The sequence below is a fragment of the Pseudoliparis swirei genome, chromosome 2 (genome assembly GCF_029220125.1).
Source record: "Pseudoliparis swirei isolate HS2019 ecotype Mariana Trench chromosome 2, NWPU_hadal_v1, whole genome shotgun sequence".
NCBI lineage: Eukaryota > Metazoa > Chordata > Actinopteri > Perciformes > Liparidae > Pseudoliparis > Pseudoliparis swirei.
The window spans coordinates 24,725,002-24,738,104 of NC_079389.1; the positions used below are offsets into that span (position 1 = coordinate 24,725,002).

At 44.4% G+C, this 13,103-nt stretch overlaps 2 protein-coding genes and 2 non-coding genes across 4 annotated transcripts; 1 reads left to right on the forward strand and 3 right to left on the reverse strand.

Moving 5' to 3' along the window:
• Window positions 1–894: 894 nt before the first annotated feature.
• On the reverse strand, window positions 895–1,803 carry LOC130207769 (olfactory receptor 6N2-like). The gene is given in 3 exon segments (XM_056436462.1): window positions 895–1,019; window positions 1,022–1,641; window positions 1,643–1,803. Coding segments are annotated over 3 exon segments (906 nt in total).
• A 3,962-nt stretch (window positions 1,804–5,765) lies between these two features.
• Window positions 5,766–5,874, reverse strand: trnal-caa (transfer RNA leucine (anticodon CAA)). The gene is made up of 2 exons: window positions 5,837–5,874; window positions 5,766–5,811 (listed from the first exon to the last, which is right to left on the reverse strand). It is a non-coding gene; the product is annotated as a tRNA-Leu (tRNA).
• Window positions 5,875–6,323: 449 nt separating this feature from the next.
• Window positions 6,324–6,435, reverse strand: trnal-caa (transfer RNA leucine (anticodon CAA)). Its single transcript has 2 exons — window positions 6,398–6,435; window positions 6,324–6,369 (listed from the first exon to the last, which is right to left on the reverse strand). It is a non-coding gene; the product is annotated as a tRNA-Leu (tRNA).
• Window positions 6,436–6,943: 508 nt separating this feature from the next.
• dhrs12 (dehydrogenase/reductase (SDR family) member 12) lies at window positions 6,944–13,083 on the forward strand. Its single transcript, XM_056435829.1, has 10 exons — window positions 6,944–7,111; window positions 7,647–7,780; window positions 8,357–8,439; window positions 9,263–9,349; window positions 9,527–9,608; window positions 9,828–9,889; window positions 9,990–10,094; window positions 10,161–10,251; window positions 10,503–10,616; window positions 12,828–13,083. Exons 1-10 carry the CDS (start codon window positions 7,056–7,058, stop codon window positions 12,926–12,928), a joined length of 915 nt encoding a protein of 304 aa, XP_056291804.1. The 5' UTR covers window positions 6,944–7,055; the 3' UTR covers window positions 12,929–13,083.
• Window positions 13,084–13,103: the final 20 nt, after the last annotated feature.

Genomic DNA, 13,103 nt, shown 5'->3' on the forward strand with positions numbered 1-13,103 from the left:
GCCTCTTCTTCCTGAGGAGACTGAAGCAGTTTGGCATGGATTCAGTCATCCTCACCAATGTCTACAGATGCCCAATAGAAAGCATCCTGACTGGGTGCATCACAGTGTGGGAGCTGCACAGCCAAGGACCGCAAGGCCCGACGCCGTGTGGTCAGGACTGGAGTTCATCATCGGTAGGGAGCTCCCTGCAGGACACAGACCACACGATGCCTCAGGAAGACTGGATCCTAAAGGACTGCCATCATCAGCCTTCAGCCTGTTCACCCCGCTGCCTCTGGAAGGCGTCCCGTAGGATCCGGTCTCGCACACAGAGACTGGAGAACAGTTTCTTCCCGAGAGCCATCAGGCTGCTCAATGGACACTGACACACGATCGACACTTTTGCACTTGACACTTTTACACTCGTCACTTTACATACACTGTCACTTTCAGCCTGTACTTACACTACACTTTCTATTGCACTACCTGCTTTCACTACCTGCTACTCCCATTTGTCTGTAGTTTAGTTATGTGTATTATATGTTAGTATTATGTTCAGAGTTCTTGTACAGTGTGTATGTCATGTTATATTATGTTCGGCTATGATAGTTGTTGTGTGGTGCCTTGTCCTAAGAATTTCAGTGCCCAGTCTGACCCTGTGTCATTCTGTGTATCTGACAATAAAAGACTTGACTTGACTTGTTATATAACTTCAGCTTATAGGCATCATAGTTCAAACTGAAGATTCTCTTTTCTGTCTCCATGATGAACCGTAAGCATCATTTTGACAGCATGTGAATAAATCCTGACATTAAACACCGTCCAAAGGGCTGAAAATTCTCTGGAATCTCTGGACTAATATCACGGAAGTGAAACGTGCTCATCAGCGTCATGAACATCACCGTAACAACCCTTTTAATTCATTACATCACTTATAGCTTGAAAGAACAACTTCTTCAGGTGTTTAGAGATTTCTTTCACTTTCAGTCCATATATAACTGGATTCAATAGTGGATAATAGAAAAACGCTTGTAATGTGTATTAGATCCCAGATTAATTATAATGATATCATAAGCACACAAAGATGAAAAGAAGAATAACACTATCAGGTGGGGTAAACAGGTCTGTGCAGCTTTCTGCCGGACATTTCTACCACTCCGATAGGATACGATAAGTGTTTTGGTGTATGTAAACAGGATGAAGAGCAAAGGGAAAAGGGCCATGTTCAGCAGCGCAAGCACATCAAATACAGCCAGAGCGCCTGAGCGTTCACAGAAGAGGGTGTACACCGAGTTGTTTCAGAACGTTGCTCTTAACAAAGACAAACGGCAGACCTTCGACATGGCGACCAGCGTCACTGAGATCGCCATCTCACAGGCCGGCATCAGCCACGCCAGAGCCAGGATGAGCCTCACGGTGCCCCTCCTCATGATGGCGGGGTATCGCAGAGGTCGACATATCGCCACGTACCGGTCGTAAGACATGGCGGACAGCAGGAAGAAATCCGACGCACTAAAACTGTAAAATACAAAATACTGAAAGAGACATGTTGAATATGAGATGATCGGTTTTTCAGATAGAAGGTTACTCAACATCTTTGGGTACATAATGGTGTTGTAAACAATAGAGTTCAGGAGCAACGCTGCAATGAACATGTACATCATGGAGGTTCTTGTGCATCGAGATGAGGGACACGATGGTGCAGTGAAAGCAGATTGTTAGAATGTAAACCGTGAACATAATAACAAAATACAAAAACCTGTATTTGCCCATTTCAGCGTACCCACCAAGAGTTAGATATGTTACATTAAACGCATCATCCATTCAGAGTGTCACGAGTCAAACCCTCAATGAGACAGGTTCAACAAGCTTCAATGAATACGCTGAGGAAAGGAGTCTGAACATGAGTATTGCCTGAAAACAGAACATGTGTGAGTCTCATCTCCAGATACCTGACCTCGGACGGCACTTGATGCGTGTTCATCTTCAGATACCAGAAAGTAAACCGCCTGAGTCGTGCGGCATGTCTTATGACCTTTCTTGACCATCCATGGATCTCATTAACTCTTCCACATGAAGTCATCATTTGAATAACTTAATCAAACTCTGGAGGGCTGAACTCACCTCTCCTGGTCTGTGGTCTAACCTGACCCCAACCTCTCCTGGTCTGAGTCTAACCTGACCCCAACCTCTCCTGGTCTGTAGTCTAACCTGACCCCAACCTCTCCTGGTCTGTGATCTAACCTGACCCCAACCTCTCCTGGTCTGTGGTCTAACCTGACCCCAACCTCTCCTGGTCTGTGGTCTAACCTGACCCCAACCTCTCCTGGTCTGTGGTCTAACCTGACCCCAACCTCTCCTGGTCTGTAGTCTAACCTGACCCCAACCTCTCCTGGTCTGTGGTCTAACCTGACCCCAACCTCTCCTGGTCTGTGGTCTAACCTGACCCCAACCTCTCTTGGTCTGTAGTCTAACCTGACCCCAACCTCTCCTGGTCTGTGGTCTAACCTGACCCTAACCTCTCCTGGTCTGTGGTCTAACCTGACCCCAACCTCTCCTGGTCTGTGGTCTAACCTGACCCCAACCTCTCCTGGTCTGTGGTCTAACCTGACCCCAACCTCTCCTGGTCTGTGGTCTAACCTGACCCCAACCTCTCCTGGTCTGTGGTCTAACCTGATCCCAACCTCTCCTGGTCTGTGGTCTAACCTGACCCCAACCTCTCCTGGTCTGTGGTCTAACCTGACCTGACCACCAGCTTGTCCCTAGGTCCACAGGGTGGTGGGTCTACAGGGTGGTGAGTCCACAGGGTGGTGAGTCCACAGGGTGGTGGGTCCACAGGGTGGTGGGTCTACAGGGTGATGGGTCCACAGGGTGGTGGGTCCACAGGGTGGTGGGTCCACAGGGTGGTGGGTCTACAGGGTGATGGGTCCACAGGGTGGTGGGTCCACAGGGTGGTGGGTCTACAGGGTGGTGAGTCCACAGGGTGGTGGGTCTACAGGGTGGTGGGTCTACAGGGTGATGGGTCCACAGGGTGGTGGGTCTACAGGGTGGTGGGTCTACAGGGTGGTGGGTCTACAGGGTGGTGGGTCTACAGGGTGATGGGTCCACAGGGTGGTGGGTCTACAGGGTGGTGGGTCTACAGGGTGGCGGGTCTACAGGGTGGTGGGTCTACAGGGTGGTGGGTCCACAGGGTGGTGGGTCTACAGGGTGGTGGGTCCACAGGGTGATGGGTCTACAGGGTGGTGGGTCTACAGGGTGGTGGGTCTACAGGGTGATGGGTCCACAGGGTGGTGGGTCTACAGGGTGGTGGGTCTACAGGGTGGCGGGTCTACAGGGTGGTGGGTCCACAGGGTGGTGGGTCTACAGGGTGGTGGGTCCACAGGGTGACTGCTCCATGCTGTTCCAAAGGCGAAGGCCCGGCGAGCTCCCCTTCTGGGTCTGGCTCCGGGAGGGTGCCCCGGTTCCCCCGGTCTGGGCGAGGTAGCTGAAGACCTTACGCCGCTATCCATCAGGGTTTTTTTGAACCGCTCTTAGTCTGGGCTCTCCCCCGAGACCTGTTGGCCTTGGGAGACCCCACCAGGGCCTGATGGCCCACATAGCTCCCAGGACCTCTGAGCCTCTCAAACTCCTCCACCACGTGAAGGTGACAGCCACGATGAACCGCTGACATCCGGTGGCTGGTGAGAACGATAAGTTCGGAGTCGGTTCAATTCAATTCAATTCATTTTATTTTGTATAGCTCAACATCACAAATTACAAATAATTTGCCTCAGAGGGCTTTACCATCTGTGCACAAAGACATCCCTGACCTTTGACCTCACATCGGATCAGGAGAAACTCCCAAAAAAGAGAAAAAACCCTTTCCCTTTTTTAAAATTTTGCTTGTAAACTTTTACTCAAAAATAATCAAAGTCCCACATTAAAAATATTACCAAAGTAAAAATAAATGTTTTCACCCAATGGATGTTTAGTTCTTCACCTGCAGAAGTGTGACTAACAAGAGGACATCAAAGACTCTTTCAGGAGGTCAAAGAGGTCAAAATATTACAGGACCGTTATCAGAAGGTAGATTATAAACGTGATGTAATTTCAAGTTTCAAGTTTCAAGTTTCAAGTTTTTATTGTCACATCCCCTTTTATAATAAATAATCGTTCGTGAAAAAATTTATATGCACAAAAGAGCAGCAGTAGCAGACTAAAAAGAAAAAAAGAGAATGAATAAACTATACAATATCCACACAACAAAAGAAGAAAGTATTATATATATATAATATATAAAAGTAATATATATATAATATATCAATATATATATATATATAAATAAATAATAAATATATTTTTTTTTTATATATATACATATATAATATGTATATATATATAATATATAATATATATATATATATATATATATAATAAAAATAATAAAATATACTACAATATTATTCACAATATATGTTGTGGTGTCTAGTGTTAATAGGTCTCAGTCTGTTCCTTGTTCAGCTGCCTGACTGATGGAAGAAGCTGTCCCTCAACCTGTTTGTTTTGAGCGGCTTGATACTGCGGTATCGCCTGCCTGATGAAAGGGTGACAGTTGGTGGCGGGTGTGGTTATTGTCTTTCAGCATCCGTTTGGCTGGCAGGTACTGGCTTATGATAATGTGATGGATGGAGGAAGCTCACCTCAACTCTGTGCTGTGCCGACCGCACCACCACCTCTTGTGCCCTGCGCTCCGTCCAGAGTTCCTTCACGAGACCATGCCAGGATGCACCAGAACAACAATTGTGTATGTGTGTGTCCAATCGGTATGATGCAACCAGGGTGGCGCCTCCAGGGCCTCAACGGGCAACATGTTACCAACACACACACACACACACACACACACACACACAGTGGGCTTGTGGTGTGATCGAGCTCGGGGAAGTCATTTCCACTGTGAGCTGGGAAACAGGTCGTTTCCTTTTTGACCTTTGAGAGCAATTAAACTCACAAACACAACAACAAACACTCCAACAACAGGAATATTAATAATATATGTTATTATTATTCATATATTATGGACAATATAACATAATAAAAATATAATTTAACATTATATTATATAATATAAAGGAATGGAATATAACGTAATGGAATATAGTATAATATAATATATTATAATATACTATAATTTTATGTAATGTCAGATAATATAATATAAAATTAATGGAATGCAATATAATATAATATAATATATTATAATATACTATAAGTTAATGTAATGTCAGATAATATAATATAAAATCAATGGAATGCAATATAATATAATTTAACATTATATAATATAATATAAAGTAATGGAATTGAATATAACGGAATGTAATATAGTATAATATAATATAATGTCATATATTATAGTATAATAATAATATTGTGTATTATAACTAATATATTATAATAATAGACTTGAAGAGTATGAGAATGTTTGTTTGTATTTGGCTGATTTAAACACTTCAATATTATCAAGTATTGATTATAGTCTACAAAGTAAAATTAATGATGTTATAATGTTGCACGCAACCGTATTATATAAGAAATAAGGTGCTGGAGGCAGGACTGTATCTTCAAAAATGTTCAAGGGTTTGTAATGACACCCTGAAGCGGACATTATTGACTCTCTTTAATGCATACATATATTCACTAACTGGTTATGTTGAGTCTTTAATTCTGCGCCTTGTTAATTATTTATATTATTAAAAAAATTAATCCCGCTGTTCTTCGCATTTGAAACCTCCATTAAAAAAAAGTGATGTCAGAAGTGGGATTCGAACCCACGCCTCCATTCGGAGACCAGAAGTCCCGCTTGAGGAAGGTTCGTCACCTTGAGTCTGGCGCCTTAGACCGCTCGGCCATCCTGACAAAGACGTCGGTTTATCGGCCGGATCAGTATTTAACTGGTTATTAAACTCTGCATTTAAAACGAGACGTTTAGATGGATAAAGTTATGAAAGAGCAGAATTAAATGTTTTATATATCAAAAATAAGATAATATAATCCTTTATTAGTCACAGGATTACCGCCGCAAAGGGAAAGACAAGCTCAAGACAATATTTTAAATATGCAAATTAACAATACAGCAATAAAAACACAGCAGATAATCCACGATAAATTTAATAGTATTTATACAGAGAGAATAACTATTATTTACCCCTTTTCAGTCTGAGATGAACACACTGTGTTGAAATATACATTATTTAAAATCTACGTGACGTCATAATGATGAACGTGATCGTTTTGGAAATAGACAACACTATTGATTCAGTATGGATGCTATTGGTAAACAATAATGACAAGGAAAAAAAATGTTCTGTCAGAAGTGGGATTTGAACCCACGCCTCCAGTTGGAGACCAGAAATCCCAAATTCACAGGAAGGAGTCAACCCTTGAGTCTGGCGCCTTAGACCACTCAGCCATCCTGACACTGCAGAGAGCGGCCGGGAAACATGAAGAAGAGCTGCAGAATATCATCGATCACATCACATGAAGAGATAATGTGTCCATACAATAAGATATCATGATTAATACTGACATTAAATAAAGAGATAATATCGAGATTAATACTTATATTAAATAAAGACATACTACCATGATTAATACTTATATTAAATAAAGACATACTATCATGATTAATACTTATATTAAATTAAGACAAAATATCATGATTAATACTTAAATTAAATTAAGGGATAATGAAGAGGTATCTGTTGTTGATGGAGACACGTGATGAATCTAAATATATAAAGGATCAAAGAAACATATAAGTGTCTATTTTTTTCTTCTTTTTTTGTTGTAAAGAATATATATTTTAAAACAATAATAAAGAAATCGCTCTTCCCCTCGTTGACTGTACTACGCGGAGTCGTCCAGCAGGGGCGCTGTGGGTGTATTTACTTCCGGTGTTTGTGCACGTGACGCCCCGCCCTTCTCCCGTCCCGTGCCTCTCCCCTGGAAGCCGCTCTGTGTGTGTGTGTGTGTGTGTGCGTGCGCGTGCGCGTGCGCGTGCGTGCGTGCGCGTGCGTGTAGCTCTAACGTGTGTCTTCATGTCGGTCTACAGGAACGCGGTCTGGTTCGTGAAGGGCCTGCAGGAGTACACCAGGTGAGTACTGATGACGTCACCGTAGTACCTCGCTACTGGCGGACTAGCAGCGGTTACGCGACACAGTACTAGCTCTACTACACACTTGTTTACGACCAGGTGTGTGTTGACAGTAACACTCCGTCATGTGTACGCGTGTTGTTATCGTGTTGTTCTCGTTGATGGATTAAAGTTCAGCAGTCTACGTTACTGTGTGTGTGTGTGTGTATATATATGCACATATATGTGTATATATATATATGTGTGTATGCATTAATATATTTATATATATGTTTTTATATATTTATGTATTTATATATATTGATAGAAGTATATATTTATATAAGTATATAGTTATAAAGAAGTATATTATATATATATTTACATAAGTATTTATATATATGTATTTATATATATATTTATATATATGTATTTATATATATTGATATAAGTATATATTTATATATATATATATAGATACAAGTATATATTTATAAAGAAGTATATATATATATTTACATAAGTATATATGTGTACATAATGTGTAACCCAACAGAAGTGGCTATGAAGCGGCGTCTCAGCGCTTCGTGACCTCTGACCTGGAGGTGGACCTCAGTGGGAGGTCCTTCATGATCACTGGAGCCAACAGCGGCCTGGGGAAGAGGACAGCGCTGGAGGTCGCCACCAGAGGTCAGCAACTGCTCTTCTTCTGTGGTGGTTCCACCATTTACTGTGTATATATCAGATGTATCTGACAAATACACCACTCATTCAGACATGTGTGGGTTCTGTTTGAGGGGTTCTAGATGATGGGTTCTGTATGATGGGTTCTGTGGGTTCTAGATGATGGGTTCTGTGGGTTCTGTTTGAGGGATTCTAGATGATGGGTTCTGTATGATGGGTTCTGTATGATGGGTACTGTGGGTTCTATATTATGGGTTCTAGATGATGGGTTCTGTGGGTTCTAGATGATGGGTTCTATATGATGGGTTCTGTGGGTTCTAGATGATGGGTTCTGTATGATGGGTTCTATATGATGGGTTCTAGATGATGGGTTCTGTGGGTTCTGTATGATGGGTTCTATATGATAGGTTCTGTCGGTTCTAGATGATGGGTTCTGTATGATGGGTTCTGTATGATGGGTTCTAGATGATGGGTTCTGTGGGTTCTATCTTATGGCTTCTAGATGATGGGTTCTGTGGGTTCTAGATGATGGGTTCTGTATGATGTGTTCTGTGGGTTCTGATGGGAGCTCCTCCTCCTCAGGGGGAACCGTTCACCTGCTTTGTAGGAACCAGAGTCGAGCTGAAGCCGCCAGACAAGAAATCATGGAGCTCAGCAAGAACCAGGTGAGAGAGATCTCCTTCCTCTCCTTTCCTCGGTTCCTTGATTCCGTGGTTCCTCGGTTCCTTTGTTCCTCTGTTCCTTGGTTCCTCGGTTTCTGTTCCTTGGTTCCTCGGTTCCTTTGTTCTTCGGTTCCCCTGTTCCTTGGTTTCTGTTCCTTGGTTCCTCTGTTCCTTTGTTCTTCGGTTCCCCTGTTCCTCGGTTTCTTTGTTCCTCCGTTACTTGGTTCCTTTGTATCTCGGTTCATCAGTTCCTTGGTTTCTCTGTTTCTCTGTTCCTTTGTTCCATGGTTCCCCTGTTCCTTTGTTCTTCGGCTTATCTGTTCCTTTGTTCCTCGGTTCCTTGGTTTGATTGGTTCCTCGGTTCCTCGTTTCCTCGGTTCCTTAGCTCCTCGCTGATCCCAGACATGGATCCTTCTCTTGGATTCATGATTTATTTCTGCTTCATGAAGTACGGATCATTTTTAGTCCCAATGGTTTTAAATGCCTATTTCCTTGACTCCTCCCTCCCTTGACCTTTGACCTCCTCACTCTTTTATCAGCTTGTGCAAAGAATTGTGGGATAATAAACATCCAGGTACTCTTGGATGTTCGATCTGAAGTACCTGGGTGTTTTATTGAAGTCACATTCTGACCCACAATCCTTTGCACAGTTGATAGAAGAGCGAGAGGGTCAAAGGTCAAAGGGCGTGTGGTGAAGGCACAGCGTGTTCTTTGAAGTGTGAACTGTAGGACGAGAAGTTACAATGTTACACTTCAGCATAAATAAGTTTAGATACATGACCTCATTCATACTTTAGGAAAAGAACTACTTCCTGTTTCCTTGCAGAACGTCCACGTCGTCGACTTGTCCAACGCCAGAGGAGTCTGGGAGTTCGCCCAGAGCTTCTCTGAGAGCAGCAGCCTCCATGTCCTGGTGGGTTAGAAGAAGAGGCTTCTAGACAACCAGAGGAGTCGCCCCTGGTGGTCAGGAGAGAGAATGCAGCTTCAACACTTGAAGCATAGACTTCTATACAACCAGAGGAGCCCCCTGGTGGTCAGGAGAGAGAATGCAGCTTCAACACTTGAAGCATAGACTTCTATACAACCAGAGGCTCTGTCTCGTGGCTGCATGGTGGACCAGAGGGAGCTCACTGAAGACGGGCTGGAGAAGAACTTCGCCACGAATACACTCGGTGAGTTGTGGAAGGATTCATGACGTCATGAATCTGACTCCATCACAGACGGAGTGATTGTGATTATTTCACAGTAACTCTGATGAGGATCTCTAAGAAGAGACCATCTTCGCTCTAGCGGTCTGGTTCCTGGTGCAGGTCTAGAGAGGACCAGGACCACCCTGAGACCGGCTCAGGACCAGTTCCAGGTTGTTTACTGGCTTCAGGCCCCGTGACCAGGTGTGTCCTCTGTCACTACGGCGCTGGTCCCGGCCCTCAAGAGGGCCCAAGACCCCAGAGTGGTGCGTAGCCTCCTCTTCTTGTTCTTTGTTTTCTTGTTCATCTTGTTGTTGTTGTTCTTCTGTCTCTTCCTCTTCTTCATGGCGTGGTGTCATCCCTCAGGTCACCGTGTCTTCTGGCGGGATGTTCACGCAGAAGCTGAACGTGGACGACCTCCAGTTTGAGAAGGGGACGTTTGACGGCACGGCGGCCTACGCTCAGAACAAAGTGAGGGGGGCCACAGCGGGGGGGGGGGGGGGGTACAGTTTACTGACGTGTTGTTGTTGTTGACAGAGACAGCAGGTGATTCTGACGGAGAGGTGGGCCTCTCAGCACAAAGAGATCCACTTCTCCTCCATGCACCCCGGCTGGGCCGACAATCCAGGTCTAGCATTTATTTATTATATATATTTATATATAATATTTCATAATATATTTATATATAATAGAATATATTTAGATTTATATATAATATAATATATATCATTTATATATATATATATATAATTTATACATAATATATATATTTATATATATATAATTTATATATATATATAATTTATATGTATATATAAATATATTTATATAATATATATATATTATATATAACTCTACATAATGTGTTGTGCTTATTGTGGCTGCAGACCTCCATGCCGGCCTTCCACGCTAAGATGCGTTCCCGGCTGAGGACGGAGGCGATGGGCGCCGCCGCCGCCGCCGCGCAGCAGCCGAGCGGACTCTTCTTCCAGGGTCAGCAACCAATCACGGCGCTCGCTCTCTGGGACTCGTCTTCATCATCGCTGCTCTTCATCAGGAAGTCAAAGCAGTGATGGAGTCACCGAGTGGAACCTTTTTAATAACCTAGTTTAACCTTCCTAGTTAACGCTGACTAGCAGGTTTTACTGACTCCAGAGAGGACGACTGGCTAGTTATCTAGTAATGGCTCGTTAACTAGTTGTATACCAGCTCTGGTACTGGTTAGTTAACTAAACTATCTTTAGTCCTGGTTAGTTAACCATCTCTCGTCATTGTTAGTGACCTGTCTAGTCCTGGTTAGTGACCTGTCTAGTCCTGGTTAGTGACCCGTCTCTAGTTAGTGACATGTCTCTAGTCCTGGTTAGTGACTCATCTCTAGTCCTGGTTAGTGACCCGTCTCTAGTCCTGGTTAGTGACCCGTCTCTAGTCCTGGTTAGTGACTCATCTCTAGTCCTGGTTAGTGACCCGTCTCTAGTCCTGGTTAGTGACCTGTCTAGTCCTGGTTAGTGACCTGTCTCTAGTTAGTGACATGTCTCTAGTCCTGGTTAGTGACCCGTCTCTAGTCCTGGTTAGTGACATGTCTCTAGTTAGTGACATGTCTCTAGTTAGTGACATGTCTCTAGTCCTAGTTAGTGACCCATCTCTAGTCCTGGTTAGTGACCCATCTCTAGTCCTGGTTAGTGACATGTCTCTAGTTAGTGACATGTCTCTAGTCCTGGTTAGTGACATGTCTCTAGTTAGTGACCCGTGTCTAGTCCTGGTTAGTGACTCATCTCTAGTCCTGGTTAGTGACCCGGCTCTAGTCCTGGTTAGTGACATGTCTCTAGTCCTGGTTAGTGACATGTCTCTAGTTAGTGACATGTCTCTAGTCCTGGTTAGTGACATGTCTCTAGTTAGTGACATGTCTCTAGTCCTGGTTAGTGACTCGTCTCTAGTCCTGGTTAGTGACCCGGCTCTAGTCCTGGTTAGTGACATGTCTCTAGTCCTGGTTAGTGACATGTCTCTAGTCCTGGTTAGTGACCCGTCTCTAGTCCTGGTTAGTGACCTCTCTAGTCCTGGTTAGTGACCCATCTCTAGTCCTGGTTAGTGACCCGGCTCTAGTCCTGGTTAGTGACATGTCTCTAGTCCTGGTTAGTGACCCATCTCTAGTCCTGGTTAGTGACCCGGCTCTAGTCCTGGTTAGTGACATGGCTCTAGTCCTGGTTAGTGACATGTCTCTAGTTAGTGACCTGTCTCTAGTTAGTGACCTGTCTCTAGTTAGTGACCTGTCTCTAGTCCTGGTTAGTGACCCATCTCTAGTCCTGGTTAGTGACCCATCTCTAGTCCTGGTTAGTGACTCGTCTCTAGTCCTGGTTAGTGACCCGTCTAGTCCTGGTTAGTGACCCATCTCTAGTCCTGGTTAGTGACTCGTCTCTAGTCCTGGTTAGTGACCTGGCTCTAGTCCTGGTTAGTGACTCGTCTCTAGTCCTGGTTAGTGACTCGTCTCTAGTCCTGGTTAGTGACCCGTCTCTAATCCTGGTTAGTGACCTGGCTCTAGTCCTGGTTAGTGACATGTCTCTAGTCCTGGTTAGTGACCCGTCTCTAATCCTGGTTAGTGACCTGGCTCTAGTCCTGGTTAGTGACATGTCTCTAGTCCTGGTTAGTGACCCATCTCTAGTCCTGGTTAGTGACCCGTCTCTAATCCTGGTTAGTGACATGGCTCTAGTTAGTGACATGTCTCTAGTTAGTGACATGTCTCTAGTCCTAGTTAGTGACCCATCTCTAGTCCTGGTTAGTGACCCATCTCTAGTCCTGGTTAGTGACCCGGCTCTAGTCCTGGTTCGTGACTCGTCTCTAGTCCTGGTTAGTGACCCGTCTAGTCCTGGTTAGTGACCCATCTCTAGTCCTGGTTAGTGACTCGTCTCTAGTCCTGGTTAGTGACCTGGCTCTAGTCCTGGTTAGTGACTCGTCTCTAGTCCTGGTTAGTGACTCGTCTCTAGTCCTGGTTAGTGACCCGTCTCTAATCCTGGTTAGTGACCTGGCTCTAGTCCTGGTTAGTGACATGTCTCTAGTCCTGGTTAGTGACCCGTCTCTAATCCTGGTTAGTGACCTGGCTCTAGTCCTGGTTAGTGACATGTCTCTAGTCCTGGTTAGTGACCCATCTCTAGTCCTGGTTCGTGACTCGTCTCTAGTCCTGGTTAGTGACCCGGTGGTTGTATGTTGCAGACCGGCGGGCCGTGGCCGCTCACCTCCCTCTCGCCTCCTCCCCTCAGGAGGAGGAGCAGCTGCTGGCGGCGCTGGAGTTCTCCCTGAAGTTCAGACCGTGAACGTCTTCATCACCTTCATCACTCCTCCTCAACATGTTTACCTGGTCCAGTGTCGTGTGTACAGGACTGCTGTAGAATATAAAGTATGTAAACTATGTTGTAGACGGACGTTTATTCCTGAAGAAAGTAAACTGATCTTTAAATTTCAAACACCAGCTGATCTCCTTTGGTAATT

Coding starts and splice junctions, on each gene's coding strand:
- dhrs12 (XM_056435829.1), top strand. CDS start 7,056: ATGTCGGTCTACAGGAACGCGGTCTGGTTCGTGAAGGGCCTGCAGGAG. Junction 10,095..10,160: donor CGGCCTACGCTCAGAACAAA/GTGAGGGGGGCC, acceptor TGTTGTTGACAG/AGACAGCAGGTGATTCTGAC. Junction 10,617..12,827: donor GAGCGGACTCTTCTTCCAGG/GTCAGCAACCAA, acceptor TGTATGTTGCAG/ACCGGCGGGCCGTGGCCGCT.